Here is a 27,990-nt window from a genome sequence, read left to right on the forward strand (position 1 = left end):
TCAAGAACTGTGTGAGTCTGTCACAGAAGGGGAGGAGCCCCAAATGAATACTCTGGAGCTGGTGGGTGAGGAGTTGGGTCACTTCAGGGCAGTGTATGGGTTCCCAGGAAGAAGAAAATAGGGCCAGCCTCCTTTGTTTTCTCCCCACCATCCTGTATAGCCTCCTTCTCCAGAGGCGGTCGGATGGGGAGATGGAAGCATCTCAGAGGTCAGTCCTGATTCACAGCAGAGGGTTCTTGGTCCCTGGTCAGCTCTAGAAGGGAAGCTGTTAAGTCAGCCCTGCAAAGTGGGCAGTGAGCCTACAGGCAAAGTAATGGGTGCCAGCTCCTCAGCTGGCTTCTTCATCCCCATGGGCCAACCATCCAGAAGTGGGTCAAAAGCTGAACCAGTCATTCTTGAGCCTCCCACATTATGCAAGGTTTCCACAGCCTGAAAACCCTTGAGGTGAGCCTCAGAAGAAGCATACCATGTATTCACTCTCCTTCAGCTCCCCTCCCACTGATCCTATCTGCTAGATTATGCATCACTTTAAAGGAGCCAGGGTTCAAAGTGCTCCAAGCACACAAGGGAGTAGGGCTGCCCTCTCGTGGCCAAGAAGAGAAACCAGTCCATATTCCTTATTCCAAATCCTTGGGCCTAGATGATTTTGGAATTCAGAGATTTTTTTCAGTTTTTTGGAAGCAGTTAGTGCAAATACCGTGTAATCCCTAGTAGGGGAGTATCTCATAACAAAACAATATTTCTGCAACAAATATTCCCACGAATTGATACAGTGATGGTTACAAATAGCTTCAGTGTAGGTTCAGGTCAGTTTTAGTGTCTAATAACTTATGAAAATATTTTTGGTTTTCAGAACACTGAGACTTTGGAAATGAGGATCTGTATTTCCCCTACTGGAGGAAAATAGCCTCAAGAGCCATGCCTCAGCAACTCACAGAAACACAAGGTTCTCCTTAAAATTCCATTCTACCTTATCTTCCTTACACACACACACAAATGACAAAAAAGGTCAGAACTGGACTTGTTATTCATACATTTGCATTGATTTAAATACATTACATACAATTTCTACAGTGCATTAGAACAATACAGAGGCAGCAGGACTCGCACAGCCCAGCCTCTACTCCCTGACATTGGGGGACAGGGCCTATGGCTGGCAGAGGGCTGGGTCGTTCCATGAGTGCCACCCAGAAGCACTCTGGGTCCCTGGCTCTACCCAAGTCCACATTCAAGGCAACCTGAGTACTGGCTTCAAGGAGATCAGACAGAGGCCAGCAAAGAATTCCCCACCACCACTTTTGCCTGCCAGGACTGGGACCAGCCCCCTTACACTGGTCTGTATGAGGGCAATGGGCAGATGTGCTTGGCTGGGGGCAGCAACCAGGCTGCTCTTTAGACTCTTCAGCCTCCCATGACACCCAGGTGAGGAGCTTTACATATGTTTGCATCAAGATGTCTATGCAGAGCTAAACACACGTGGGCCCCCTGCTGGCCTCTGGGAGGCCTGCTGCTCCTGCAGTCTGAGGGCAGGCATTTTCACAAACATAGTCCTCAAGGCTAGTGCCCAGGTAGGCTGACGGGGATTGTCAGGGCTGGGACCAGCGGGGAGTTGCACCTTTGTCCATAGGACACACACATCCACTCCCAGACTCTTCCGGTCAGCTGGATGGAAGCCCGAGACAAGCTGGCTCCTGGAGGCTGGAAGGGAAGGGGCAGTCTGGCCCAGCTGACAAGAGGGCTGCACATCTCCGCTTTGCCTCCTGGAGGGCGGGAGCTGGGCAAGCAGAGGGCAAACAGCCAGTCCTCACTCCCTTTCTTTGGTTGTTTTTCAAACCTTCAAGATAGTTTTTTTCCAAGGCTGATTGACCAAGCTGCAGGATTCCAGAAATGTGAAGCGTCCAGTAGCACAGGGCTGTCCCTGAGCCACAGATGGTACCCTCTTTCCTCCCTCATGAGGCCACTCTTTGCTTTGGTGTAGAAAGGGTCTGGACACCTGGCAAGGCGATAGCTGAGGGAAAGAGACATGGAAGCAGGAAGCACAAAGCTGGACAGGCGTTGGAGAACAGTTTGAGGGCTTCTCTTCTTTGGGCCTCACCATTCTCAAGCAGCAATGGAAAAACTGGCCTGGAACACGAAGTCAGGGAGAAAAGGACAGCTACCAATTAGAAGGCAGAACACAAGTCCTGTTACCTCCACCAAGCAGCAGTGGTAGCGTAAAAAGAAGTCCACGGACCTAATATCCCATCCTCTTGTGAGCCAAGACCCATTCCAGAACCCAAACTGAACCCCTAAGTCAAAGATCTGAGAAATGAAACATCTAAAATAACAGAAACAAATGAAAGGACTGGGAGAGTTTATCATCTGTGGGCAGTTTCAAGGACTCAGGAAGCAAGGCTGGAGTAGGTTTGCTCATAGATCTATTGCAGTTCCCAGCACATACGTGAGTCATCTGTACATGCTGGGGAGTCCATGTCCTCCCTCCTGCCTTTGCCCGAGTGACAGGCAAGCTGCAGGCCTGAACTAGAGCAGCTGGCTCCATGGCAGGACAGAGAGCAGAGCTGATCTATAGGATCATGTACAGAACTGCTAGGAGGTCTAGAGCAGAAGTACCCCCACCATGCGAATCACATTTGAAGGTTTTCAGTCAGCCTACTGCACTAGTGGGAGGAGAAGACTTGGCAAAATCTCAGAGGAAAGGTGTGGCTCTGCCTGCTCCAGCCCTTTGGGTCACCCAGCTGCCTTGGTCCCCGGGAGTGAGTAACTGCGAGGCACCTGAATATCTGGGTCCATGCAAATCTAGGTCTGGATTTGAGGGTTCTGACATGAAAGGATCTGGGATTCTGCTTGGGTTTTGGTAATAATTTGAATTTGTTTCTGTTGTTTGTTTCTGATGCAGAATATAATGAGGAATTGCAACAGAGCAAGATGTCAGGGAAGAAAGGGAATTTCCCAGCCTGCCCTCAGGAGACGCTGGAAGGCAGATGCTCCCTCCCAGGAACCTGGACTTCTTGCACGGAGGTCCAGCTCTCCCTGGCACCCAGGAGGGCCCACCAGCACTCACTGCCCCTCTGCCTGTGCTTCTCCCTGTGCGTTAGAGAGCCTGAGGTGGTGGTGAGCAGAGAGGGAGGGCTCTCAAGGGCACTGCTCTCTACAGGCTTGGCTTCTCTGGCTTTTCCTGCAACCCGATCCCCAGGCTCCCTCCCAGCTCAAGTCTCAGACAATGCGCCCTTGTCTCCCTCTTAGGCTACCACCACGAAAAGAAGGGCTTTCGACTCTGAAAGCTCTGTGTGTAGGACTCGCTAGCAGACCGCTGGTGGGAACGGGCCGTCTCAACAATCACAGGTGGCATCTGGACCAGGTGCAGGGGACTCTTGTTGTCTTTCAAGGCCTGAGTCAGATTCAGGATCTGCAGTGGGAAAGTGAGATAAGTTAAGGAAAGGCCTAGGCATCCTGGTCTGCTTCTGAAGGGAGATTAGCAGACAGCATGCTCCTAGAAATCAATTTTTAAAAAAAATAGCATGCTAATGGAAAATTGTACAAATAGTCTATTTACAAGAGTAGGAATATAAGTGGGAAATATATAGAAAATGGAAACCTCTCATTTTAAAAATACAAATTCCAACAAATATCTCCAATAGTTTACCCTTTCAGTTTGTAAAGATACAGAATAAGATGGTGACTCAGAGTTGGGGACAGTTCAGAGAAGGCTATAGGACTGGACGGTGAGACAAGTCTCTCAGAAAGGCCGGTGGACAACAAAGACTTAAACATGAACAGGCCCTCTGACTCAGCAATTCCATTTTTAGGACAAAGATATAAACAATTCTGAACACGCACAAAACAGTTTTAACCAATACAACGCAGTCCTGGTTTCTGTTTTTTTAGATTTTATTTATTTTTAGAGAGAGGGGAAGGGAGGGAGAAAGAGAGGGAGAGAACATCAATGCAAGAGAGAATCATCCATCAGTTACCTCTCGCGTGCCCCCAACTGGGGACCTGGCCCACAACCCAGGCATGTGCCCCGACTGGGAATTGAACTGCAGCCTTTTGGTTCACAGGCCAGCGCTCAATCCACTGAGCCACACCAGCCAGGGCGCATGCAGTATTATGTATAAAGTGAAAATGATATAAATGCCCAAAAGCATGGGATCGGTTAATAATTTAAGGGATAAGAAACAAACAAAAAAGATATTCTATTAGCATAGAAAGCTGATCATAAGAAATCAGTATTATAATGTGACTTCACTTTTATTTTCTAAAATTCTTTCTATCTAACTATCTGCAGAAATAAAAAGTCTGGAAGTTTGCAGTGATTCTATGTAGGTCAAGGAATTACAGGTGTTTTTATTTGTTTATTACTGTTTATCCTTATTTTGATTTTCCTATAAAGATCATGTACTTTAAAAAGCCAACACTTCAGTTGGATTCTCCCTTTAATGCTGTCTGTTCATCATCTTTTAAATAGAATTTATACACTTTGAAATAATTTTAGATCAACAGAACACTTGCAAAGAGAGTACAGTAAGTTCCTGTATATGATTTACCACATTTCTCCTTATTTTTACAGCTTACATAACCATCATATATTTAGCAAAACTAGGAAATTAACGTTGGAACATGACCGTTAGCCAAAGTCTGGACTTAATTCGGATTTCATTAGCTTTTCCAGTGCTGTTCTTTTTCTGTTCCAGGATCACATTCAGATAACATACTGCATTTAGTTCCTTATCAACTTTTGTCTATATCTTAGAGCTATTTCAGATATGTACCCATGAGAACACATTTTCTCTCCCTTGTCAAAATTAGAATCAGCACCATTTATGTTCTCTGGTAAGATAGTACAAAAGCTGAAGTTGTCCTATAATAGCCTTCTTTAAACCACTAGATGTTGAAGATTTTCATATCCAGGCCACAGACACATGGGAGGGTAAGCCAGGCTGCACCCTTAAATCACAGACACACAGCCCTCAAGCCAAATACTCTTGTCCTACAAATGCTATCCATAAAGAGGCAGAGATTCACTGGGAACAGACGTCAAAAGTGGATCCTGCCAGTAATTCATCCCTTTTTTACTTTTGTCTTGGTACTTGTCAGCATCCTACACTGTTTCAAAGAGCCCTGAGCACAAGATCAGGGTAGAGAACTAAAAGGAGCTTCAAATGGAATTGGGGTGGATTGTGCAAAAGATCACTCAAACTTAAGAGACAGAGGATTTTAGCCCTGGCTGCTGTGGCTCAGTGGATCAAGCATCAGCCTGCGAGCCAAGTGTCGCTGGTTCGATTCCCAGTCAGGGCACATGACTAGGTTGCACGTCAGGTCCCCAGTTGGGGGTGTAAGTGAGAGGCAACCACACAGTGATGTTTCTCTCCCTTTCTCCTTTCCCTTCTCTCTACAAATAAATAAACAAACAAGTAAATAATTAAAAAAAAAAAAAAGAAAAAAAAGAGGGACAGAGGATTTTAAACCTGCCCTAACTGGGTCTTCCTGCGTTTCCTTTGCTTTTTTGAGTTAGAAGTACCCTTCATGCATGCTGAAGTATTTAGGGTAAAATGTCAATTACGTATAGCTTTCAAAAGATTTGGTAAAAAAACAAAACAAAAACCATATACATATAATATATATACAGACACACACACACATATATAGAGAGAGCGAGAGGGAGAGGGAGAAATTATATGGGTATATATAGATATTATTCAGACAGATAATATATACAGATATGAGATAAAGCAAACATGGCTGACTCAACAACAATGGTGACTCTAGAAGAGGATCACATTACTGAGGTGTGAAATTTTTCAAATTAAAAAGTTGAAGAGAAATTAATAGCAGGCACATATTTCTAGAGAACATGTTATTTAAAGAGGATTTCCCTCACATCCTGAATTCTTTAACCGCTGGTTAGAAGCTTTTATAGTGGGTAACAACTACCACTCATGTCATCTCTGGGGCTTCTTCACTCTTCCCTTTCAGTTCACTGTGGTTAGGGCTCAGATAGGTAGAAAGCTGTAACCTCCTTTCCCGGCACTATGTCAGATTTCTGTAAGGCAGAGGCTCACTTTGCTTCCGTGTGTGATTGGTAAGCAAGTAAGGATATGACTAATGTACAGGCCACCTCCATGCTGGGAGGAGCCAGATGGTCACGGAACATGATGGTGTTCAGCACAGCTAGCACATACTGAGCATTTCAATATGCCAGGCACTACTGTTTTAAATCACTTATCTCATACTAACCTGTGAGGGAGACGCTATTATTAATCCCACATTACAAATGAAGACAGTAAAAGAATAAATTAAGTAACTTGCTCAAGATCTCACAGCTAAATGGCAGAGTCAGGATTTAAACCCAGGCACTCTGACCATAGTCTGTGCCCTTAACTGTTAGGCCATTCCAACTCTCTTTAAGAAGACTGCAACACGATCAGTAGAATGTCAGCGTCCTACAGTTTTTAAACAATTTTCCAAGCATATTTTTTACAGGGCTTTGGGACACAGATAATGAATGCCCTGGGTGTTTCCTAGCTCTCTTTGAAGGTGAGTGGGAAGAGTCGAAATAATATGACATAACAACCATAGCCTGTATCTGAGTGCTTAGCATGTGCCAGGCATTGTTTTTACTAAATATCTGATAGACATTATCTCATGTAATCCTCTGGCCAACTCTGCAATGCATTATTAATGTTCCATTTCCTAAACAAGGCAGCAGAGGCTCTTGTCAAAGGCCATAAAGCATGTAAGTGGTAAAAACAGTTTGACTCTAGAGGCTAACTCTTAACCAGCAAGGTATATGGTCTGCCTCAAGCAACCTGAGGACAAGGGACCACTGGGTAAATTTCCCAGTGACCTATCCAGCATGCAGCACAGAAGTAGGCACACATTAAGTGCATCACGAACCACCACATACCCTGGGAGAGGGGGGAGACTGGGGAAGGCTACCTCTACTCCCATGTGTTAATAGAGAGTCAGAAATATGGATGACATAGACTGAAAAGAGTATAAGATATCATCTTTACACACCAAGCCAACACGAGCATATAACCCTCCCAGAGAGACCCCAGGGATGGCACCAGGAGATGTCCCAGGCTTACCTGTCCCCGCATGACAGCAATCTGCTTATGGAACTGGCCCCTGTCAAAACCAGGATCTTTCTGCAAAGGAAGGGCAGACAGAGGCAATGGAACCTGCATGAATTCCTCAGAAGAACCCATTTTCCTACCCCAATTAGGAACTTGTTGATAAAGAAAACCTACACGAGGCTTATGAGGCTTAGTGAAGATAACTCTCACCCCAAGAACTCCCTGTTTCACAGTTGTCGGTTCAATTCCCAGTCAGGGCACATGCCTGGGTTACAGGCCAGGTTCCTAGTTGGGGCATATGAGACATAACTACACATTGATATTTTTCTCCCTCTCTTTCTCCCTCCCTCCCCCTTGCTCTAAAAATAAGTAAATACAATATTTTTTAAAAAGAATTCCTTCTTCTATGTGGTTAAAAGGCTGACCCTTCCAGGGCTAACCTTGAAGAGTTCATATAGGTCCTCCTCCAAGTCCTTGACGAAGTTAGGGTCTGATATCTTAGGAAGAATCAGATCTTTGATCTCCTGAGAGAATGGAACTTTTGCCTGAGGCAACCAGGCCCAGTAAAAAGGATCTGAAAAGAAGAAAGATCAAAAGCAAAGCTGGTATTGAGAAAAATCCCTGCCCATCTGTGTCCTCCACCTCTCCCTTGATAGACAACAGAAAAGTTACAAGAGCTATGAACCCTAAGAATACACAGTAAGTGGAGGACCTAGCATTCAAACCCAGGTCTGCCTAATCCCAGAGCTCGAGCTCTTTCCCAGATATTACAGGACCTTTCAATACACATGCCTACCTAGAAGGGTCAATGGCTTGCCCCTGAGACACTGAGATACTCCTTCTGAAAGACAAACTAGTGCTGCACAGGGGCTAGTGATCCCCTACCTGTATCTCTTCCTCCTTCTAAAAGATACTCAGTAATAATAGGGAAGGAGCTGGCTTCCAGAATGTCAATAAGGAAGACAGAACACTGACAACAGCTTATATTTAAACACAAATAGAGTAATTTTTTTTTAAAGATAGTCCTCCGAAATAAAAAAAATGCAAAGCAGAGATGAGAAAACTCAACTCCATGCTTCTAATGGGAATGATAGAAGGTAAAAATCATAATACTAGCTTACAGTATGGAGCCGTTGCCATGTGGCAGTCATTGCACTAATGCACATGAGCTGCAGTATTTCATTTTATTAATTCTTAGAACAATCATACAAAACAGATATTATCATCTACCTTGCACAGCTGAGAAAACTGAGACCTAGTAAAAGAAGAGACAGACCAAAGTGGTCTTAAGACGTACATGCCCTCCAGGAGTCAGGATGCTTCAGGGGGAAAGCCAGCCCATTGTCAATGGCAGCCACCTTGATAACAGGTTCCTTCACCACCACCCAGTCTGTGTCCTGAAGAGCAAGGAAAGACTAAATACTTAGGGTCCCATGTGCCTCAGGCCCTTTACAGCAGCAAATCACCTCATCTCATCCTCCTCATATATCAATCCTTCTTTAACCTCTGAACTGGTTTCCACATTATTGCCTGAACTCAGCACATTTATGATACCTCTGATTTGGCTTGGTTAAGGTTCTCAGAGTCCCTTTCTCATCTTAGAAAAGGTGTACTTCCCCAGGAGTTGCCACGGTCATTGCTAAGAAGGGAAATGACAATAATAAAAGATAACTATAAGCCATTCCCGCTAGGGGAAGGCAATGATTCCTGAGAGTATGAAAAAAAGAAAAACAAATCAATATCAATTGGTCAAAGTCCTTCTTTGTGGACCTTGATTCAGATGCCACTTCACTGGTGGTGACCATATTTTTCCAGTGAGTAACAGCCATGGAAGATAACAGTTGGCCGCTCTTGCACAAGGGATTTTGTTCCCCTGCCTCTGTGATACATAAAAAAGAAAAGGATAAGAGCTGAATGCAAAAAGAGTGGGGCAGGCTACCTATTATGGCTGCCCATGTCCGACACTCTCATGACTATCTATCTACTTGGCTCTGTGCTTTAGGTTCACTGGTACCATCACAGAAACAGGGAATGTTGGTCCGGGACACCTGCATCAGAGTCCCCTGGGGTACCTTGGTCCAGGCACAGAATCCTGAGTTTTATCCAACATAATGGGGGGAGGGAAAGGCTTGAAGAATCTGTACTATTTTTAATAAGCTTTTCAGGTAATTCTAATGCACAAAATGTAAGAATGATTATTAAAGAAGGACATAAAAATGCTAAGAGGATGTGTTAACTAATCTTACTGTGGTACATATTTCACAATATATACATGTATCAAATCATCATATTGTATACCTTAAACTTACACAATGTTCTATATTATATTTCAATAAAGCTGGAAGAAAAAAAAAACATTATGAGGAATAAAAACAACCTCACTCTCTTTGTCCAAAGTAGCCTTCCCATTAAATTTTTAAATGTGCAGACTGAGCAGGGATAGAGAAGTGTGGTGAAGTATGGAAAGAATGGAATTCTATGGAATTACGGTCTGTTGTGAAAAGTGCTCCATGGTCACAAAAGTTTAGAAATCATTGGACCAATAAACATTAAACAGATTCACTTAATGTACAACTTTTCAGACCTTTTCTATGCTACTGTGCAATGTGAATTTCTAAGAAAAGCATAAAGTAAGTCCCAAACTTATTTGAACTTGTCTTTATTCTATTCCTATTAACATCATTTAGTAGCATATTCCTTAAAAAACAGATAGAGGAAAACTCTACCAAACATTACCCTATCAATTTTAAACACATGTGCTATCATAATTCTTCTGAATGCATATACTCCACCTTATCCCTTCTTCAAGATTAGATGAATGTCTTACCCGAGAGCTGGAACTATCCATTGGATAGTCATATTTAATCAGCCAGTTGTCATTGCCTCGATCTGTGATCAGAAATACAGAAAATACAATGTTAGGAAAAAACAACAAGTGATTTTTATTTTCACGGTGGACTAGGTATTTTGGACACTTGGACCAATTATTCTACTGAGAACAACTACAAAATATGGATAAAATATTTTTAAACTTCTTGAAGGCTTTGGAGATTTTAACAAGATCATTAAGAGTTAAAGTGTCAATTCCAGCCAAGATGGAGGTGTAGACCGACACTCTGCATCTCCCTCCACAACTAAGAAAGAATACAACTACCTCAAAACTAGAGACAACCAGAAGTTCCAGAAAATCTAACTGCATGGAAGTCCAACAAACAAACATATAAAAAAGAAATAATAATACAGACAGGTAGGAGGGGTGGAGTCAGGGCAGAGAGGACACGGTGTGGTGGTGGCAGCAGTGGCGGCAGCAACAGGCCAATGGAAAGCGCAGTCACGTGTTTTAAAAAGTCAGGAGGAACACTTAGGGAGTATTCCCAGCTCCTCATCAGACTGCGCATCTCACGGTCCCAGCACTGGGGAAAATAAAGCCTCATTGCTTCTGACTGTGCAACCAGTGGGGGTTGGGACGAAGGCAGAAACTGCGGGTCTCTCCACAGAGTCCACTTGTTTAAAGGGCCCTCCATGGTCCTAGAACGTCCACAGACTCATCCACTTTGGGAACAACAGCCAGGGCAACAGCTAGAGAGGTACCAGTCCCATATGGAAGTGGGAGAAGTGCCTGTAAAAGGGAGGAGTGCTGGGCAAGCGGCATTGTTCCCTCTATGACCCCTCCCCCACATACAGTGCCACAACATGGTGAAACAGGTCACCCTGTATTGATGAATCCCTAAGGCTCCGCCCCTTACAACATAACAGGAGCAACAGCTCTACCTAAGACACAGAGGCAAACAAACACAGGAACCTGTCAAGATGAGGAGACAGATAGGCATGGCCCAAAAGGGGAAACGGATCAAGGTTCCAGTGGGAGAATAAGCGACGAGGAGATAGCCAACCTCACAGATGAGGAGATAGACAACCTAACAGACGCAGAATTCCAAATACTGGTGATAAAGATGCTCACAGGCTTGAGAGATATGCTTGAGCACAACAAATGCATAAGAGAAGAAATAAAGGCTATGCTAAGTGAAACAAAGGAAAATCCACACAAAACCAATGGTGAAGGGAAGAAAACCAGGGTTCAAATCAATGATTTGGAACATAAGGAAGAAAAAAATAGTCAACCAGTGCAGAATGAGGAAACAAGAATTGAAAAAAATGAGGAGAGGCTTGGGAACCTCTGGGACAATTTTAAAGGTGCCAACATCCAAATCATAGGGGTGCCAGAAGGAGAAGAGGAAGAAATTGAAAACTTATGTGAAAAAATAATGGAGGAAAACTTCCCAAATTTTGCAGAGGAAATAGACATACAACTCCAGGAAGCATGGAGACTCCCGAGCAAGCTGGACCCAGAGGGGGCCACACCAAGACACATCATGATTAAAAAGCCAAAGGCGAAAGATAAAGAGAAAATCCTGAAAGCAGCAAGAGAGAAGTGAAGAGTTGCCTACAAAGGGGTGCCTATAAGACTACCAGCTGATTTCTCAAAAGACACTTTGCAGGCAAGAAGGGACTGGCAAGCAGTATTCAATGTGATGAAAAGCAAGGATCTACAACCAAGATTACTCTATCCAGAAAAGCTATCATTTATAATGAAAGGGCAGATGAAGCGCTTCCCAGACAAGGTAAAGCTAAAAGAGTTCATCATCACCAAGCCATTATTATATGAAATGTCAAAGGGACTTACTTAAGAAAAAGAAGATCAAAACTATGAACACCAAATGACAATAAACTCACAACTATCAACAACTGAATCTAAAAAATAAAAACAAAACCCAACTAAGCAAACCAGAATAGGAACAGAATCATAGGCATGGGGATCATTTGGAGGGTTATCAGCTGGGAGGGGGAAGGGGGAGAAATGGGGAAATAGTGCAGGGATTAAGAAGCATAATCAGTTGGTACAAAATAGACAGGGGGACGTTAAAAATAACATAGGAAAGGGTGAAGCCAAAGAACTTATATGCATGACCCATGGACATGAACTAAGGGGGGTGGGATTGCTGGAGGGAAGTGTGGTACTGGGCAGAGGGGAGCAAAGGGAAAAAAAACTGGAACTACTGTAACAGCATAATCAATAAAATATACTTAAAAAAAAAAAAAAGAGTTAAAGTGTCAAGATCTGGGAGAAAAGATATCCAAAGCAGGAGTCCAGTATTTGTGGCTTCTTTTCTCATAGAGCACCTGAAGATCTGAGAAGAGGCTAAGAGGTGGGATGACTGGTTCATTACTTGTATATGTTCAAAAGTCTCTATAATTATTATAAATGACAATAGTATTGTCTTACAGATTTATATATAAATGTCTTATATATGTATACACATATACATTATAATTAAAACACATAACATTAATAATATAGAAGTTGGAGAAGGGTAAATGGAGCTAAGGGGTTCTAAGTTCTTTGCATTGTCTAAGAAAACAGTAAAAGTATTAATTAATATTAGATTTGGAAAATCAAGTATTCACATGGTAATCTTTAGGGTATCCACCAAAGAAAAGACAAAGAGTATATAACTTCTAAACTAAAAGAGGAGAGAAATGAAAGAATTATAAAATACCTTAAAAGAAAGTAAGAAAGGAGAGGGGAAAAAAGATAGAGAAAAAGGTAGCATAAAAAAAGATAAGCAGAACATACAGAAAGCAAATGAGATGGCTGATGAAAATCCAATCATATCTATACAGACTTTATAGCTAAATGAACTAAATACTCTAAAATTAAAATATAACAGTTGTTTCACTGGATAAATAAAATTGACAAACTTTTAGCTATAAAGACTAAGGGGGAAAAAAAAGAAAACTCAAATTACTAAAATCAGAAATTAAAGTAGGGACATTCTTACAAAAATTTTTTTAGAAAAATAATGAGAGTACTGTGAGCACTTTATGCCAACAAACTGAATAACCTAGATGAAATAAATAAATTCCTAGAAACACAAAACCTACCAAGGATAAACCACAAAAGAACAGAAAATCTGAGTAGACTGATAACTAGTAAGGAAACTGAATCAGTAATCAAAAATCTCTCAACAAATAATAACCCTGGATCTAATGGCTTCATTAGTGAATTCTACCAAACATTAAAAGAACTAACACCAATTCTTCTCAAACTTTTACAAAACATTGAAGAGGGAACACTCCATAATTAATTCCATGAGGCCAGCATTACTTTGATACTAAAGTTAGACAAAGCCACAACAAGAAAACTACAGACCAATATTTCTTATGAATACTGATGCAAACATCCTCAACAAAATACTAGCAAACTGAATTCAGCAGCATATTGCAAAGATTAAACACCATGATCAACTTATGAAAATGGATCAGTGTAAAATATCACATTAGCAGATTAATGATTTTATAAAGCATTTGGCAAAAATCAATATCCATTCATGATAAAAACATTCAACAAACTAGAAAAAGAAAAGGAAACTCCTACCACACAATAAAAGTAAAATATGAAAAACCCATAGCAAACATACTCAATGATGAAAGACCAACAGCTTTTGCTCTAAGATTTAGAACAAGACACGAATGCCCATTTACACAACTTTCATTCAACATACCACTACTGGAAGACAATTATGCCAGAAAAAGAAATAAAAGCCATCCAAGTAAGAAAGGAAGAAGTAAAATGATCTCTGTTTGCAGATGCTATAATTGTGTATGTAGAAAACCCTAAAGATTCCACACAAAAAACTGTTGGAACTAATTTATATATTCAGCAAAGCATCAGAATACAAAGTCTATACACAACAACCAGTTGCATTTCTATGCACTAACAATGAATAAGCCAAAAAGAAAATTAAGAAAACAACTCCATCTATAAAAGAATCATGAAGAATAAAATACTTAGGAATTAATTTAACCAAGGAGTTTAGAGACCTGTACAATGAAAACTATAAAACACTGTTGAAAAAATTTAAAGGAGATATAAGTAAGTGGAAAGATATCTCATGTTAATAGACTGAAAGATAATATTGTTAAGATGTCAATAATACTCAAGGCGATCTACAAACTGAATGCAATTTCTATAAAAACCTTAGCAATTTTTTTTTGCAGAAATAGAAAAACCCACTCTAAAATTCATTTGGAATCTCCAGAGATTTTGAATAGCCAAAACAATCCAGAAAAAAAACAAAGCTAGAGGACTCTTACTTCCTGATTTCCAAACAGTATAGTACTATAAAGACATACAGACCAATGAACAGAACAGAGAGTCCAGCAAAGAACCTTTACATATACTTGATCTAATATCTTTGACAAGGGTGGCAAGGCCATTCAATGAGGAAAAAACAGTCATTTCAACAAAGGTGTTGGAAAAACTGGATGTCCATATGCAAAAGAATGAGGTTGGACCCTTCCTAACACCATATACAAAGATTAACTCAAAATGGATCCATGACCTAAATCTAAGACCTAAAACTATAAGATCCTTAAGAGAAAACATAGGGCAAAGACTTTATGACATTGAATTTGGCAATGATTTCTTAAGATATAATACCAAAAGCACAGACAACAACAAAAAAGTAAATAAACTGGACTTCATGATAATAAAATAATAATAATTATTACATCAAAAGATACTATCAACAGAGTAAAAAAGCAACCCACAGAATGGAAGTGGCAAATCAGATACATGTATCTGATACAGCATTGATATCCAGAATATACAAAGAACTCCTACAACTCAACAACAATAAAACAAACAACCTGATTTGAAGATGGGTAAAGAACATTTCTCCAATGATATAGAAATGGCCAAAAAGCACTTGAGATGTTCAATATAACTAAACACTAGGGAAATGCAAACCCAAAACTACAATGAGATACCACTTCACACCCATTAGGATGACTACTATCAAAAGAACGAGAAAATAACAAGTGGTGACAAGGATGTGGAGAAATTGGAACTCTTCTGCAGTGTTGATGGGAATGTAAAATGGCCACTATGGAAAACAGTATGGCAGTTCCTCAAAGATTAAAGATAGAATTACCATATGATCTAGCAATTCTACTTCTTGGTATATACCCAAAAGAATTGAAAGCAGTGTCTCAGTTATTTGTACACCCACGTTCACAGCAGCATTATTCATAATAGCTAAATCGTGGAAGCAACCCAAGTGTCCATCAACAGATGAACAGAGAAGCAAAATGTGGCGTATACATACAATGGACTATTACTCAGCCTCAAAAAGAAAAGAAATTTTGACATATGCTACAACATAAATGAACCTTGAGGACATTATACTAAATGAAATAAGCCAGTCACAAAATGACAAATACTGCAAGAATCCACTTACATGAGGTACTTAAAAGACAAAACTGTCCTATGATAGGCCTTGCTGCTATAAGAATGACTAGGGACCAAGGATAAGGTACTCCTAGTACTCTTTACATTGCTTTGGAAGGCCAAGTGTCATCTGTCTGGGACCAGGAAAGAGGTTAAAATAAAATGCAAATATTGGCTCCAGGCCTCACCACCTGTGTTAAACGCACATCATGAGCCTGGGCAAAGCTTGTCTTGGAAAAGTATGTTCTGAGACCCTCCCTAAATGTGCATAACCCTTTTGACTTAGTAAAAGCTCATCCTCATTAGGCCCTCTGATGCTAAGCCCTGCAAAGCTCCAGGCCTCCCCCTGTGCCTTACTGGTCTGGCACAGGGAGAAGACCACCCACAGCTGCTCACCAGTGTTGCGAATGATGTAATCCAGCACCACCAACCGCTCAAACTGCAGCAGTAGCTGCCGGTTAGTGTTCTCAGGAAGAGGTTCTGCTTCAAAACGCCGCAGCCAGTAATCTGCATCTTTGTAGCCTTCAACAAAAAGCTGGAATGAACCAACCTGAAACCAAAATAGAGGAAGATAAGTTATTCCCTACAGCCCAAGTTCAAAGATCCCAAGAGTAAGCCAGGGACCCACTAAGGCCTTGTGGATTTTATATCAGAGTAGGAAAATGTTTTCAAGATGTTTATTTACTTCATCTCCCTTGCAAGGAGAAAAGGGCTGTGATGGTGATTGCCCATCCAAATTCAAGAAGCCCATCCGAATGGTCAACAGAAGTAAAGTGAAAAAGTTAGGGTCTTAGGCCTTGACAGAAATGATCAAGAAAGGTGCCTCAGGGCAGGCTAGTCACACGCCCATGCCAGTCCACAGGCACCTTGCTTCACCACTTGGATGACATGGCCACTATAAATCATCACCTTTAAGAAGTCACATAAGCCCTGACCTGTGTGGTTCAGTTGGTCGGGCGTCATTCCACAAAGCAAAAGGTCATCAGTTCGATTTCCAGTCAGGGCACATGCCTGGGTTGCAGGCCAGGTTCTGGCGTGTGAGGGAAGCAACTGATCGATGTTTCTCTCCCTTTCTCCCTCCCTTCCCCTCTAAAATTAAATAAATAAAATCTTAAAAAAAAAAGAAAAGCTAACAAAAAATAATAAGTCACATAAGTGTAGTCTGTACCTTTGGCGGTAGCCCAATGCGATTAAACCGCTGCCCAACTTTTGGCACTTTCTCTAGTGCAAGCCGCTTGCCCCTGGACTTCACTCGGTCAATGGCACTATAGTTGAAGGTCTCACTGGCCATGTGTACTACCTATATACAGTGGAAAGAGACAAGATACCTAGGTTAGAGTCAAGTTTAAAGAACTATCCTACTACGGAAGAGAATGGCTTGATGCTCTTCTAGGACACAGAGAAATAATACATTTCTCTGCCTTCCTACTAGCTAAGATAAGAGTATACCACCAGTTTGGGCCAATGGAAGGTTAACAAAGCAATATAAGTACATCACTTCCAGGCCTGGCCCCTAAAATCAGCCATGATCTGTATCATATTCCCCAATCTCTGCAGCTGAAAATGAAGGGTTCTGAGATGGCAGACCCACATCACAGAAGGACCCTAAAGACCCTTTGTCACTATATGGAATGACACAGGATCTAAAAGAGCTACCTAACTGGCATCTATCTATGATGTGAGCAAGAAATAAACTATTAAGTTAAAGCACTGTGACTCAGGGGTTGTCACAGCAGCTGACACGAATTACAGTGACTAGTACAGCTACCTCTTGGGTTAGGAGAAGATGTCCCAATGCCTATTTTCTCTCCAAATAAAAACAAACTGCAATTTACTCTGTATCTTTTTATTTCCTTCTGAATTTTGTATGATGTGCAATCATTCACATTTAAAAAATAAACATTAAGAGTTGGTTTTAATTTTTAGTGAATTGTTATTTATATGCTTATTTATGTAGACTATATGTGAAATATTACACAAAAAACTAGTAATAGCAGCTGCCTCTGAGGAAGGAAATTGAGTAGCTGGAAGTCAGGGGTAGAGGGAGGCTGAATTACTCTCCTGTGCCTTCTGATTTTAGCACTAGATGCATGCATTGCCTATTCAAAAAAAATTTTAATAGACTATCAATATTATACTTGATCATCAAATTGTGATGACATCATTATAAACATAATCTGAATGTATACCTATTGTCACACTTATCACACTGTCTTGTGTTCATCCATATGTATATTTAACTTATCCCTCTAGACTAATGAAATTAAGGGAGGAAAAGAACATCTTATTCACATTAGCATTCCCAGTACCTAACAGCACCTGACACATGCTCAAAAATAATAAAGAGAATGAATGAATGAGTTACAAGCTTCTTTCAGAGACAGCAATAAGTAGGTTTTTGCATATAAATACGTGGAATCGAATTTTAAGAAAATTTTTTCTTTTTCTAAGCCCTGTAAAATCCATTACAAAGAACTATTTTGCCCATGAACAACAGAGATAGAAAGGGCAAAATAATACCCTCCTCCCTCCCTGCTTTAATGTCTCCATCCAGTGTTAAAGGAGTACCCAAAATGTATGTGCAAGGTATTGTAGCACGGCACTCTCAGCCTTACACATCAGGAAACTTAAGCACAGGAATAAAGGGGGAAAAGGGCTTTCCTAAGACTATCCTAGCAGTTTCCATGGTGAAACCCATAAACCACCTTTTCCCACATCAGACTTATTTGCAATAACTCTTTTTAAGAGCTCCCTTTGTCCCTATGACTAATGAAATGATCATAACCTGAAACTTTACAGGAACAGAGAGCAAAGAAAGCTAGAGTGAGAATAAGAGCCTTACTATTTGAGGCTCCATTGCAACGTAAACCCTGTTCCCTTAGGGACAGATGCTCTAATCAACTGCATAGAATCCTGTCACAGGGTGGGGAAGCAGGGTGGGAGGAGGCTTCCTCTTACTATTCTCCAGCAGCTGTAAGTTAAAAGTGTGCCAAGTTCTGTCTCATCTTGGTCTCATAAAAGACAAGTATGTTTGTTGCTGCTGACTTTCTGATGCAAAGTTTCCTCAGGCCTCATTAAGGTTCTTTAACAGGGAAAGAAGACCAGAGGTGGGGAAGAAAGGGATTCTGTGTGAGGTGGTGACACTGAAGATTAGAATAGTCATAAAAATACCGCAGGCTAAGATTAGTATAGAGTGTTTATGTTGTGCCAGGCACTGGGCTATGTAATTTAAATGGATTATCTTGTGTAATCTTAATAGCCACCTTATAAAGTAGGAACTATTTATATCTCTATTTTTATAGTGAGGAAACAGCATGGGAGGGGGGGCTCTGAATTGATTTGCCCAAGGATCACCCACTATAAAGTTTCAGAGCCAGAAGCTGAACTTAAGCCCTCTGATTCTTAGGCAGTACACTCTAGAAGCACAGGCAAGTAGGCAGGCATAGGGGCCAGGGGCGTTTTGCTATCCACCTAGTGAAGAAAGGAACTTACAGAGTAATGAGCAAGGAGTATTTAAAAGTTCCTTAGGAGGGGCCTAGCAGAATTTCCGGTTAGGCAGGAGACCACAGGAGCATTGATTATTATACACAATGGTCAGAGTGTGCTATTTAACTATATGCACACAGAGAGGTCTACAGGATGAAGGGACAGAATGAGCTGCACAAGGCCAGGCAGTGAATTAGATGTCAAACGGTGGCTACAAACCCAGAACTGCGATCAAGCGTTCTCTCCTAGAGCTGAAGTTGGGGGATCTTGGTATTGTTTCTCATAGTTCGATATTCATTCACTGATTCAGTTGGTCCTTATGGAATGCTTACTATAAGTATAGCACTCTCCTAGGTGCTGAGAATGGGAGAAGGATATTTCAAGAAATGGTCCCTGACTCCTACAGACTTACAAACTAGTTGGCTTATTGTTTGGACTTTGGCAGCAAAGGAGCTGACACAGTTAAACATCCACAACAAGCACATTTTCTTCTAAAATATCCTGGATAAACAAAGAAACAGGTTTGAAGGGAAGCTCCTGTCTCCTGATCAGTCTCTTTGTGTACAGAGTCAGCTAACTAAACCTGTGAAGAAAACTTGTAAAAAAGGCTGAGAACCCTAAGTTCACGGCATAAAGAGCCCTTACTGGACGTAATGGTCTCACTAACAGGTAGCAGGGCTTAGGCCCAGGAAAACTCTGGTCAGGCAGTAAGACCCCTGGAGACAGGTCACTGACCTTTGTACGGGGTACAATGTTGAGTTCCAGTTTTTGGTCCACCAGGCTGGCCCCTGCCTCTGAGAGATATCCCTGGTTGAGGACAAGGCAATCACGGCCAAAGCAGCAGGGACAGCACAGCTTCTGCAGCCACTTGGTCCACTTAGGGTTAAGGTGCCCATATGGCTCTTCATTCTTGGGTTTGAAGACAGCGATGATCTTCTACACAGACAAAAGAAAAAGTGGGTGTTTAAGGCAAGTTGATTAAAGTAGCTCACAGACCAGGTCAGCAGGACTATAGAAAGAGGGCATGGGCAGACAACCTCTACTTAAGAGTCAGACACTGGTTTCTTCCCAGTATATAAGGAGAACACACCAGCTCATGTATGCAGCTAAGAGGTCCACTGATAGAAAGGACTGTAGCCAAAGAAGGTGCCAAGTCTGGTATATGTGGTACAACAAATTTTAACACCATGAAACCCCAACTTCCAAGGTACATACATATACACTATTGCTCTACATCAATTATGTAAGGACTCAAAAAGTATTATGGAATGAGGATAAGAAAATTCCTTCATTGATGTTGATTTCCTTTACCAGCCTTACTATCCTACCTCCTGGATGTTAATTAAACCTCCCAATAAAAAGTTTAGGAATGACAAAATAAGAAAGCAACAGAAAGAAAATCACAGCAGAAAAAAAATTTGTTACCTGGTTAGAATGGGGTTCTCTTAAATCATTCTGATAGGCAAGAGGCCAGGACACGAGAGGCCACAAAGATTAAATCCATCTTCTCTGGAAGACAGTAGCTTAACCCTCAAAAGTCCTTGGACATATGGGATGCTGCTGCAACCTAGAAACTATGGTCCTCCCTCTTGAAGATTTCCTCCCCAGACCAGTCAGCTCTCTGAGGTGGTTTTTCATTCTTCCCATTCCCTGCAGTCCCTAAACTGGTCATTTCAATGGAAAAGAAGTAAATATGCTATCCAAGTGACTCATTTCATATCATATGACTCTCCCTCTCCCCTCACCCCACAGCCAACTCAAGCTATTCTGGGTCATAAGACATTTTACTGTGTCACTTCCTGAATGACAGGTCGCAACAGAGAACATACACCCACCTGTCTGCATTAAGTAAGTATTCATATTAGGAACTGGCTAGGCACACATATATCTCCAACAATATTCGGTAATCATGAGGCCAGTTCCTTCAAGAAGCCTGGTAAGGATTTGAGAGGGCTAGAAAAATACAGAACTCTCTTCCTCCCTCCAAAAGAATCAATTTTGTTCTAAAGGTAAACAAAGTTACTTAACCACTTGGAAAAAGTCAAATGCATATATTTATATGTAAATCAGAATTACACTCTTATTCAAAGCGGCTAGCAAGGGACTTAAGTTAGCAACTTCTTCTCAGTCTCTGCTCCCCTGGATCCTAGGAAGTGAATCACACAGCAGCAAGCTGATCAGAAAATGACCGATGAGTCCACTGACTCTATGGAATCTGGACAGTGAACCACAGGACAACGTGAGGCATGTTCCAGAACCCAACAATCAGTTCAAGTGAGGCACAATGTGGAGTTCAGCAAGTCGGTCCCCAAAAGGGAAAAAAAGACATTCCTACTACTTAGAGAGTCTGAAAAAATGCCAGGGCTGAGGCTTAAATATTTCCACTTAAAGAAAGCAGAGCTTGAAGGCCAAGACTGCAGCCAAGCATCATTTAAAGACTAACCTTTCAAACTTCTCAGTTTCCTTCCACTATAAGGAGAATCAGAGAGCATTTCATCAACTCTAAAAGCATTAGTAATAATGGTTATCTCAGAACAAGGGTTTCATTAAGTAATAATGTTTAGACTGGACAAATGAGGGAATGGTAGGGTGGGAAGGATGAAAGAATAGAACATTCAGGCAGAAGAAGAGACAAGCGCCTTTCAGGACTAAGTATAGGCCTCAGTCCAATTCAATTCTGTTAACATTTGCTCAGTACCTAGTTTGTGTGAGCACTCTGCAGACTTCCTAGAAAGATACATAAAACCACCTTGGCCTAATTTCCAAAGCTAATGGTCACTTCACATAATCAATTGTGTTACTGAATACTCAAAAATATTCTCCTTATTCATAGAAAACAAGCTCTAAAACCACTCAAATTAGAAAGACACCCACCAGCATTTGGTTGAGAAAGAGAATGACCACTGTCTAATTTTTCTTACCAGCTTCTCCTGTAATATACTTTCAATTCCTTAATTACATTTAAAAGAAAGCTTCACTTTGATATTTTATTTTTAAATTTTTTAAAAAGATTTATTTATCTTCCAAGAGAAGGGAAAGGGAGGGAAAAAGAGGAAACATGAATGTGTTGTTGCCTCTGATGCACCCCAACGGGGACCTTGCCCGCAACTCAGGCATGTGCCCTGATTGGGAATTGAACCAGCGACCCCTTGGTTTGCAGGTCAATGCTCAATCCACTGAGCCACACTGGCCAGGGCTGATACTAATATTTTAAAAACACCTTTCCTTAACATCCACTTACTAACCCCCTGTTAAAGAACGGGGTGACGTACAAGTAACTTCAAGCCACAAGGTAGAGGGTATTATACTATTCTAAAGAGGTTTTTCCTCCAGGAACCTAAAATCTAAGACAGTTCAAGCATATCACTCATATTATGCAGTGAAATATACAGAAATAACTTTTAATAAGTTTCAGTTTGGTAAACATGAAGTGGATGGTTCTCGAATTTTTTGGTCTCAAAATCCCATTAAACTCTTAAAACTTATTAAAGGTCCCTCAAAAGCTTTTGTTTATATGGGGTAAGATTTATATTTGCTATAGTAGAAATTAAAACTAAAATGTTAAAACTACTTATGAATTAATTTAATAATAAAAATGAACCCACACGTTAACATAAGTAACATGTTTTATTAAAAAGACTGTATTTTCAAAAACAATTTTTATTGTTTGTGGTAATATTGGCATTGTTTTATATTTTTGCAGATCTCTCTAATGTTTGGCTTATAAGACAAGTGGATTCTCACATCTTCCTTAACATTAAATGTTTCAATATCATACCTCATATAGCCTCTGAAAATCTCCACTGCACACTCATAAGGAAATTAGAGTGAAAAAGGCAAAGTCTTAAAATTATTATGAAAATAGTTTTGATCTGTGGACCCCAAAAGGGACTCCTTGGGCCACACTCTGAAAATTTCTGCATTCTGTATTAGAGGTTGAAAGGAAACAGCACTCCCTAACTTAGCTATTTAGTTAAGAGAAGCCTTATTTACATGTTAATTCTTACAAAAGAGAGGGAGGAGTTATTCCAAATCACGAGACCCTGAAAGAAGATGGGATCCAAATAGAATTTAGTTAAGAGATTTAGTCTATATTTATTTTTGTATCCACTGCCTTTGACCTCATCTGCCTCATCCATTACAACTGGTGGCCTGGTAGCTGATAGCTAAAAATTTCAAGAACTACATTTATATGTGATAATCAGAGTTGACTGCCTCTTAACATTTTAGTAAAAAAAAAAAAAAATTTGATTCTATTCGATCTTTATTCTTTATTTGGCTATCAGTGTGGTTCTCAACCAAATGTACGGATATCAGAATTTCTTGGAGGGCGCAGGTAGCTAGAAGATGCACATTCAATGTTGTAACATAGTTTCACATTTGAAAAATTTAAAAAATACTGTTATCATGACAAAGTCTTGGTGAATAAAGTATTTTAAAAGGTTGAAATTCTAATATAAAGCCAAATTGCTAGAACATGTGAGTACTATATGTAAAATTTTGATACAAATACCAATTAGGGTTATCTAATAAGTTACTATTCTCAATAGTCATGAAATTATCTTCTCAAAATCATATGATTTTTGTCTCAATGCTAATGTATCAAAGAAAACCTAATCCAAAGGTCAATGGGCATATATAACTTAAAAACAAAACACTCTGACTTAACAGGAACCATGCCAGGGGCTTTCAGGTGTGATATCTCATTTAATCTTCTTAACAAACAAGTGAATCACATGCTATTCTATGATTCTTGGCAATATGAACATCTAATATTACTAGACTCACAAAACGGAAAATGCTCAAAAAATACTTTAGTAGGTGCTTGAGTATGAGACCTAAAGTGCAAAGATGCAACTGAGGAGGGTAACAGGAGTGTCTCTACCATGACTTCTGATCTAGTATTTTCCATCTGACTGGTCCAGATCCCCACTTGCTCACCCTGAGGGAGAAACCATCCTAAATTGAGAATTGGTGTCAGGGATGTTATCTTCAAACAATTTCTGACTGTCTCTCTCCAAATGTAACTGTCATAGAAACTGCTGTTCCCCCAATCTCTGTTCCCCCTCGCTCCTTGGACACAGGATCCCCGACTTTTAGCTGGGCAAAATAAAGACCACAGTTCCCAGATACTACTGCAGCTAAGTTCTGGACAATTGGCTGAGAGGAGAGTCTGGGGCAACTTCTAAAAAATGACTTAAAGGGAGGGGACATATGCTTGTTCTCCGTTTTCTTCTTCCGACTGTCTGAAGAGCAGGTAAAGATGTCTGCAGTCTGAGCAGCCATCTCGGGTCCTGAGTGGAAGCCACAGGCTAAGGATGGCTTATCAGCTGGATGGGAGGAGTTTGCACCCTGATAAAGTGAAATGCCATACCAGCCCTCAGTGGCCTACAGACTTCTTCTGTGAGGGTTAAACGTACTTTCACTGGAGTCATTATTTATTTAAATTTTCTGTCATATTCAGTGAAATTGAATTCTAACCAAAAAGGAAACTGAAAAGAGAAATCAGAAATTCAGACGACTAACTCTGAAGCAGCAGATCATAGCATTTAGGAGCATGAACCCTGGAGCCAGTTCACCTGGGTCTGCATCCTGCCCCCCACTTACTAGCTGTGAAACCTGGGCCAATTACTTATACTGTGTGCCTTGGAATCATCATCTGTGGGGATAATAATAGTACCTACTTCTGAGGGTATTATGAGAATTAAGTGAGTTATTACTTGTAAAGCAGTTAAAACAGTAACTGGCATATAATAAGTGCTAAGTATTTGTTAAGTAAAATAAACACATTTGAGGCAGGGCCAAAGATGACAAGATCAACTGCAGTGAGGCTCTATGACACCACAGCATTTAGAAAGTGGTCCTCTGCTCTAAACCACATTTTCCTCACTGGGAGCAGGATGGTTACATTAGTAAGTTTTGTCAGGGCATATGTGTTTCAATATCCCCTCTAACACAGGACAGTGGCCAGAAAATTAGACTGGGATCCTGCAAATCACCAAGAAACATACCCATAGTTTGTCACTCTCTGTGGCCTATATACTGAGCTAGTAGTACCTTACCTGCTAGGCAGAATTGAGAGATCCTATTACTCTGATCTGTCAGAGCACCTGATCACTTCTCGGCTGATCTGACACACTTCCAACAGAGCTGTAACAGTGTCATGAGAGAAAAACAAAAGCCTTCCTCCTGCTCCTGTACCTAGCAAAGTCAGTCATCAAGCTAAAATAAAAACCACTCATATCTTAAGTGTCATTCTGGTTCCTCAATTAAAAAAAAAAAATGAAAGCACCTTGCTGACATTTAGACCTCGGGACACCCAGCTTTCTTCTCTTCTAGAAGTGATGGTTCCCCTTTGAGCTTTTCATTTAACTCATTCTCTCTTATTTGAGGGACTTGTAAAGACCTATTACTCTCAAAGATCTCCCCAACTCAGTCTATGTTAACTGGGGTGATGGCAGAATTGCCCTCTGGTTCTTGATAATTCAGGGATGACAAGATCTGGGAGAATAACTGGATCATTCAATGAACCTAAACCAGAGCTACAAGTCGCAGACCAACCTGGCCACTCAGCACTCCTATCAAAATAGCATATCACCCATTTAAAGAGTTCACACAGGAGAGATGCAGAGAAAACATGACAGAGTTTTGACACCATCATTCTAATAGGTAAAACAATAATATGTATATTTTTCCAATAAACCATTCTAGCCCATCTGAGAACTTTGGCTGAGAAGACAATATTTTTTGACCCACTGATTTTCCAGTGACACCTCCGCAGTTCTCAAAAGAAGAAAGGTAGGCCACTCTGCCCTGACTGGTGTCACTTGGTTGGTTGGGTATCATCTGCAAAATGAAGGGTCGCCAGTTTGATTCCTGTTCAGGGCACATGCCTGGGTTGTGGGTTTGTACAAGAGGCAACCAATGGATTTTTCTTTCTCACAGCGATGTTTCTCTCCCTCTCTTTAAAAATAAATAAATAAAATCTTAAAAATAAAAAAAGATAGGCCATTCAAAGATCACCAGACATTCAAACTACAAACCAGGAAAATCTATCAGATTGCCACTGCCTGCCCTCATCCAGCGGCTTCATGTTGGACATTTAGAAATCTCAGCTGGCTGCCTTCAGGACTCAGAAACTGGGATTATAGTCTGTTCCAGTCATTAACCTTTGTTTTTCTTTTGTTTCTAAAGAACTGCCTCTTATTAAATAACTGTGGAATAGTAAGTCTAACTTTGAGAGCCCGCCTGCACATTGCCTCCTGAAATGAGACAATCTGAACTAAACTGACGTCTTCTAAAGAGTAAGAGGCTAGTTCAATAAGATGGCACAATCTACCAACTCAACTTCTAGAGCTGTACTTCTTGGGGAAGTTTCAAAGGCGGGCGTAAAGGGGAGCAGTGAGCGGATTGTGTGGGTTGTTTTGAGCTGAAGGCAATCAAGGCCTAGCAGACTCAGGAAAAACTTTTACCTCTCCCTTACTGCCTATAAGAATTTAGATAGGGGGCCTGGCCCAGAGAGAGCTATTACCAGAGAGAACATTTTTATCTGTAAGACTTACGGCATGGCAGGTAAAACATCTGTTATCAAACACCTGCTCTACTTAATTTGTCCATGAATTGCCCTCCTCCCCTTTGGAGCCCCAGACCCCTACTCCTTAGCTGAGGATGGCATATGAGCCTCAATTGCCTGACTGCCTTTGGATCTCTTAGGTTTATGGGGCTCCCTAGGAAATCAAATTTATTTTTCTCATGTTAAAAAAAAAAAAAAGGATAAAGGTCATCTCTCAGCTGTCCTGATCACTCCATGCCCCATCCCATTCCACCCACCCCCCTTTAATCAAATGCAAGGGGCAAAATAAAGGTCAGCAAACACTCTGCCTTAGCTGAAAAATCAATATGATAGTCCAGGGAGAGAAATGAAAGTGAAAAGGCAGATGACGGTCCCATGATTCTAAAACTCCATTCTAAGCTTGAGGAGCCATGAAAAGAAGAAGTCGAACAACTTCCCAAAAGAAATCCCAGATGAAAACTGGTGATTCCATCCACTCTTATCACGATCGTCGTCTGCCAATACGAGACCTGGGAAGGTGGTAGGAGAAATCCCTACAGCACAGAAGGCTGGAACTGAACCCTCAAGTCTCTGATGTGTTACACATCCCCCCCAATTAACAGCAACAACACTGGTTTGGTCCAGAAAGAGAGAAAAAATGGGCCCAAAGCTCAAGTCTGCAGTATAAAGCTTTGGAACCTACTAGAAAGCAGCAACTCCCCGCGCGTCTATGCCCAGAAGCAGATTGCCTCACCAAACCGCTGTGCCCCTCGCCTGTATCTGGTCAATTTCCTCTTTTAATTTTTCGCTCACTCCTCCCCCACCAAACAGGTTCTGATTTATTTCTTCATTCAGCAGAGCCTCTCCATCTCCAGTCCTCAGTGGCACTCCAAAATCCCGGAAAGGGGGCTCCACACTGTAAAGTTTCTCCCTTTTGCAGCTTTTCTTTCAGCACCCCCCCTCCCCTCTGGCTGTGCAAAGCCCCAAACTCCCTGGATGGGCCCACCCTCCCCACAGTCGGAGGCCGCGATCCCTACCCAACTCTCACCCCCTGAGGGTCCTTGACGAAGTAGCTGCCACTGGAGCCTTGGTAGATGCGTTCGGGGAAGATGCAGCGCTCGATAGCCACCTCGGCCTGTCGCACCACCTCCTCGAACTCCGGGTCCTCCGGAAACTCATTCCGTTCTCGGTGGACCTGCGCGGCGTGCGCAGCTGCCACGGCCTGGGCGGCCAAGGCTTGGGCCTGAGCCGCCACGGTTTGGTTCTGGCCTTGGGCCGCCGGACCCCGGGCCCGATCCAGCAGTGGCTGCCGCTCCCGGTCGTGGCCTGGCGAGCCCGGCGGAGAAGGGGCCGGGCCGGCCGCCGCCGCCACTCGCACCGCGCCCCCGGGTACCTGCGGAAAGTGAGCGCCCGAGCCGGACGGAAAGGTGTAGTCCGGGGGTTGGCCCCGCTCCGGGGACACTAGTGGGCTCGTTTCATCCATCCCTTAGGCCGCCGGCTCCGGGACCCGGCGCGTTCCACACAGCTGAACTCCGGACGGGGACCAATCCCCAAATCCCCCAACCCCCTCTTGGCCAACCAGGTCG

The 27,990-nt window shown here is 41.7% G+C and overlaps 1 protein-coding gene across 1 annotated transcript; it reads right to left on the bottom strand.

The window, feature by feature from the left end:
* Window positions 1–1,016: 1,016 nt before the first annotated feature.
* PI4K2A (phosphatidylinositol 4-kinase type 2 alpha) lies at window positions 1,017–27,990 on the bottom strand. Its single transcript, XM_090277881.1, has 9 exons — window positions 27,453–27,990; window positions 19,588–19,788; window positions 16,535–16,666; window positions 15,763–15,916; window positions 9,904–9,965; window positions 8,374–8,473; window positions 7,517–7,650; window positions 7,089–7,148; window positions 1,017–3,406 (listed from the first exon to the last, which is right to left on the bottom strand). The coding sequence occupies exons 1-9, from the start codon at window positions 27,885–27,887 to the stop codon at window positions 3,245–3,247; spliced, it is 1,440 nt and encodes a 479-aa protein (XP_090134007.1). The 5' UTR covers window positions 27,888–27,990; the 3' UTR covers window positions 1,017–3,244.

Source organism: Furipterus horrens, unplaced genomic scaffold, assembly GCF_987537825.1.
Source record: "Furipterus horrens unplaced genomic scaffold, mFurHor1.1.pri manual_scaffold_5, whole genome shotgun sequence".
NCBI lineage: Eukaryota > Metazoa > Chordata > Mammalia > Chiroptera > Furipteridae > Furipterus > Furipterus horrens.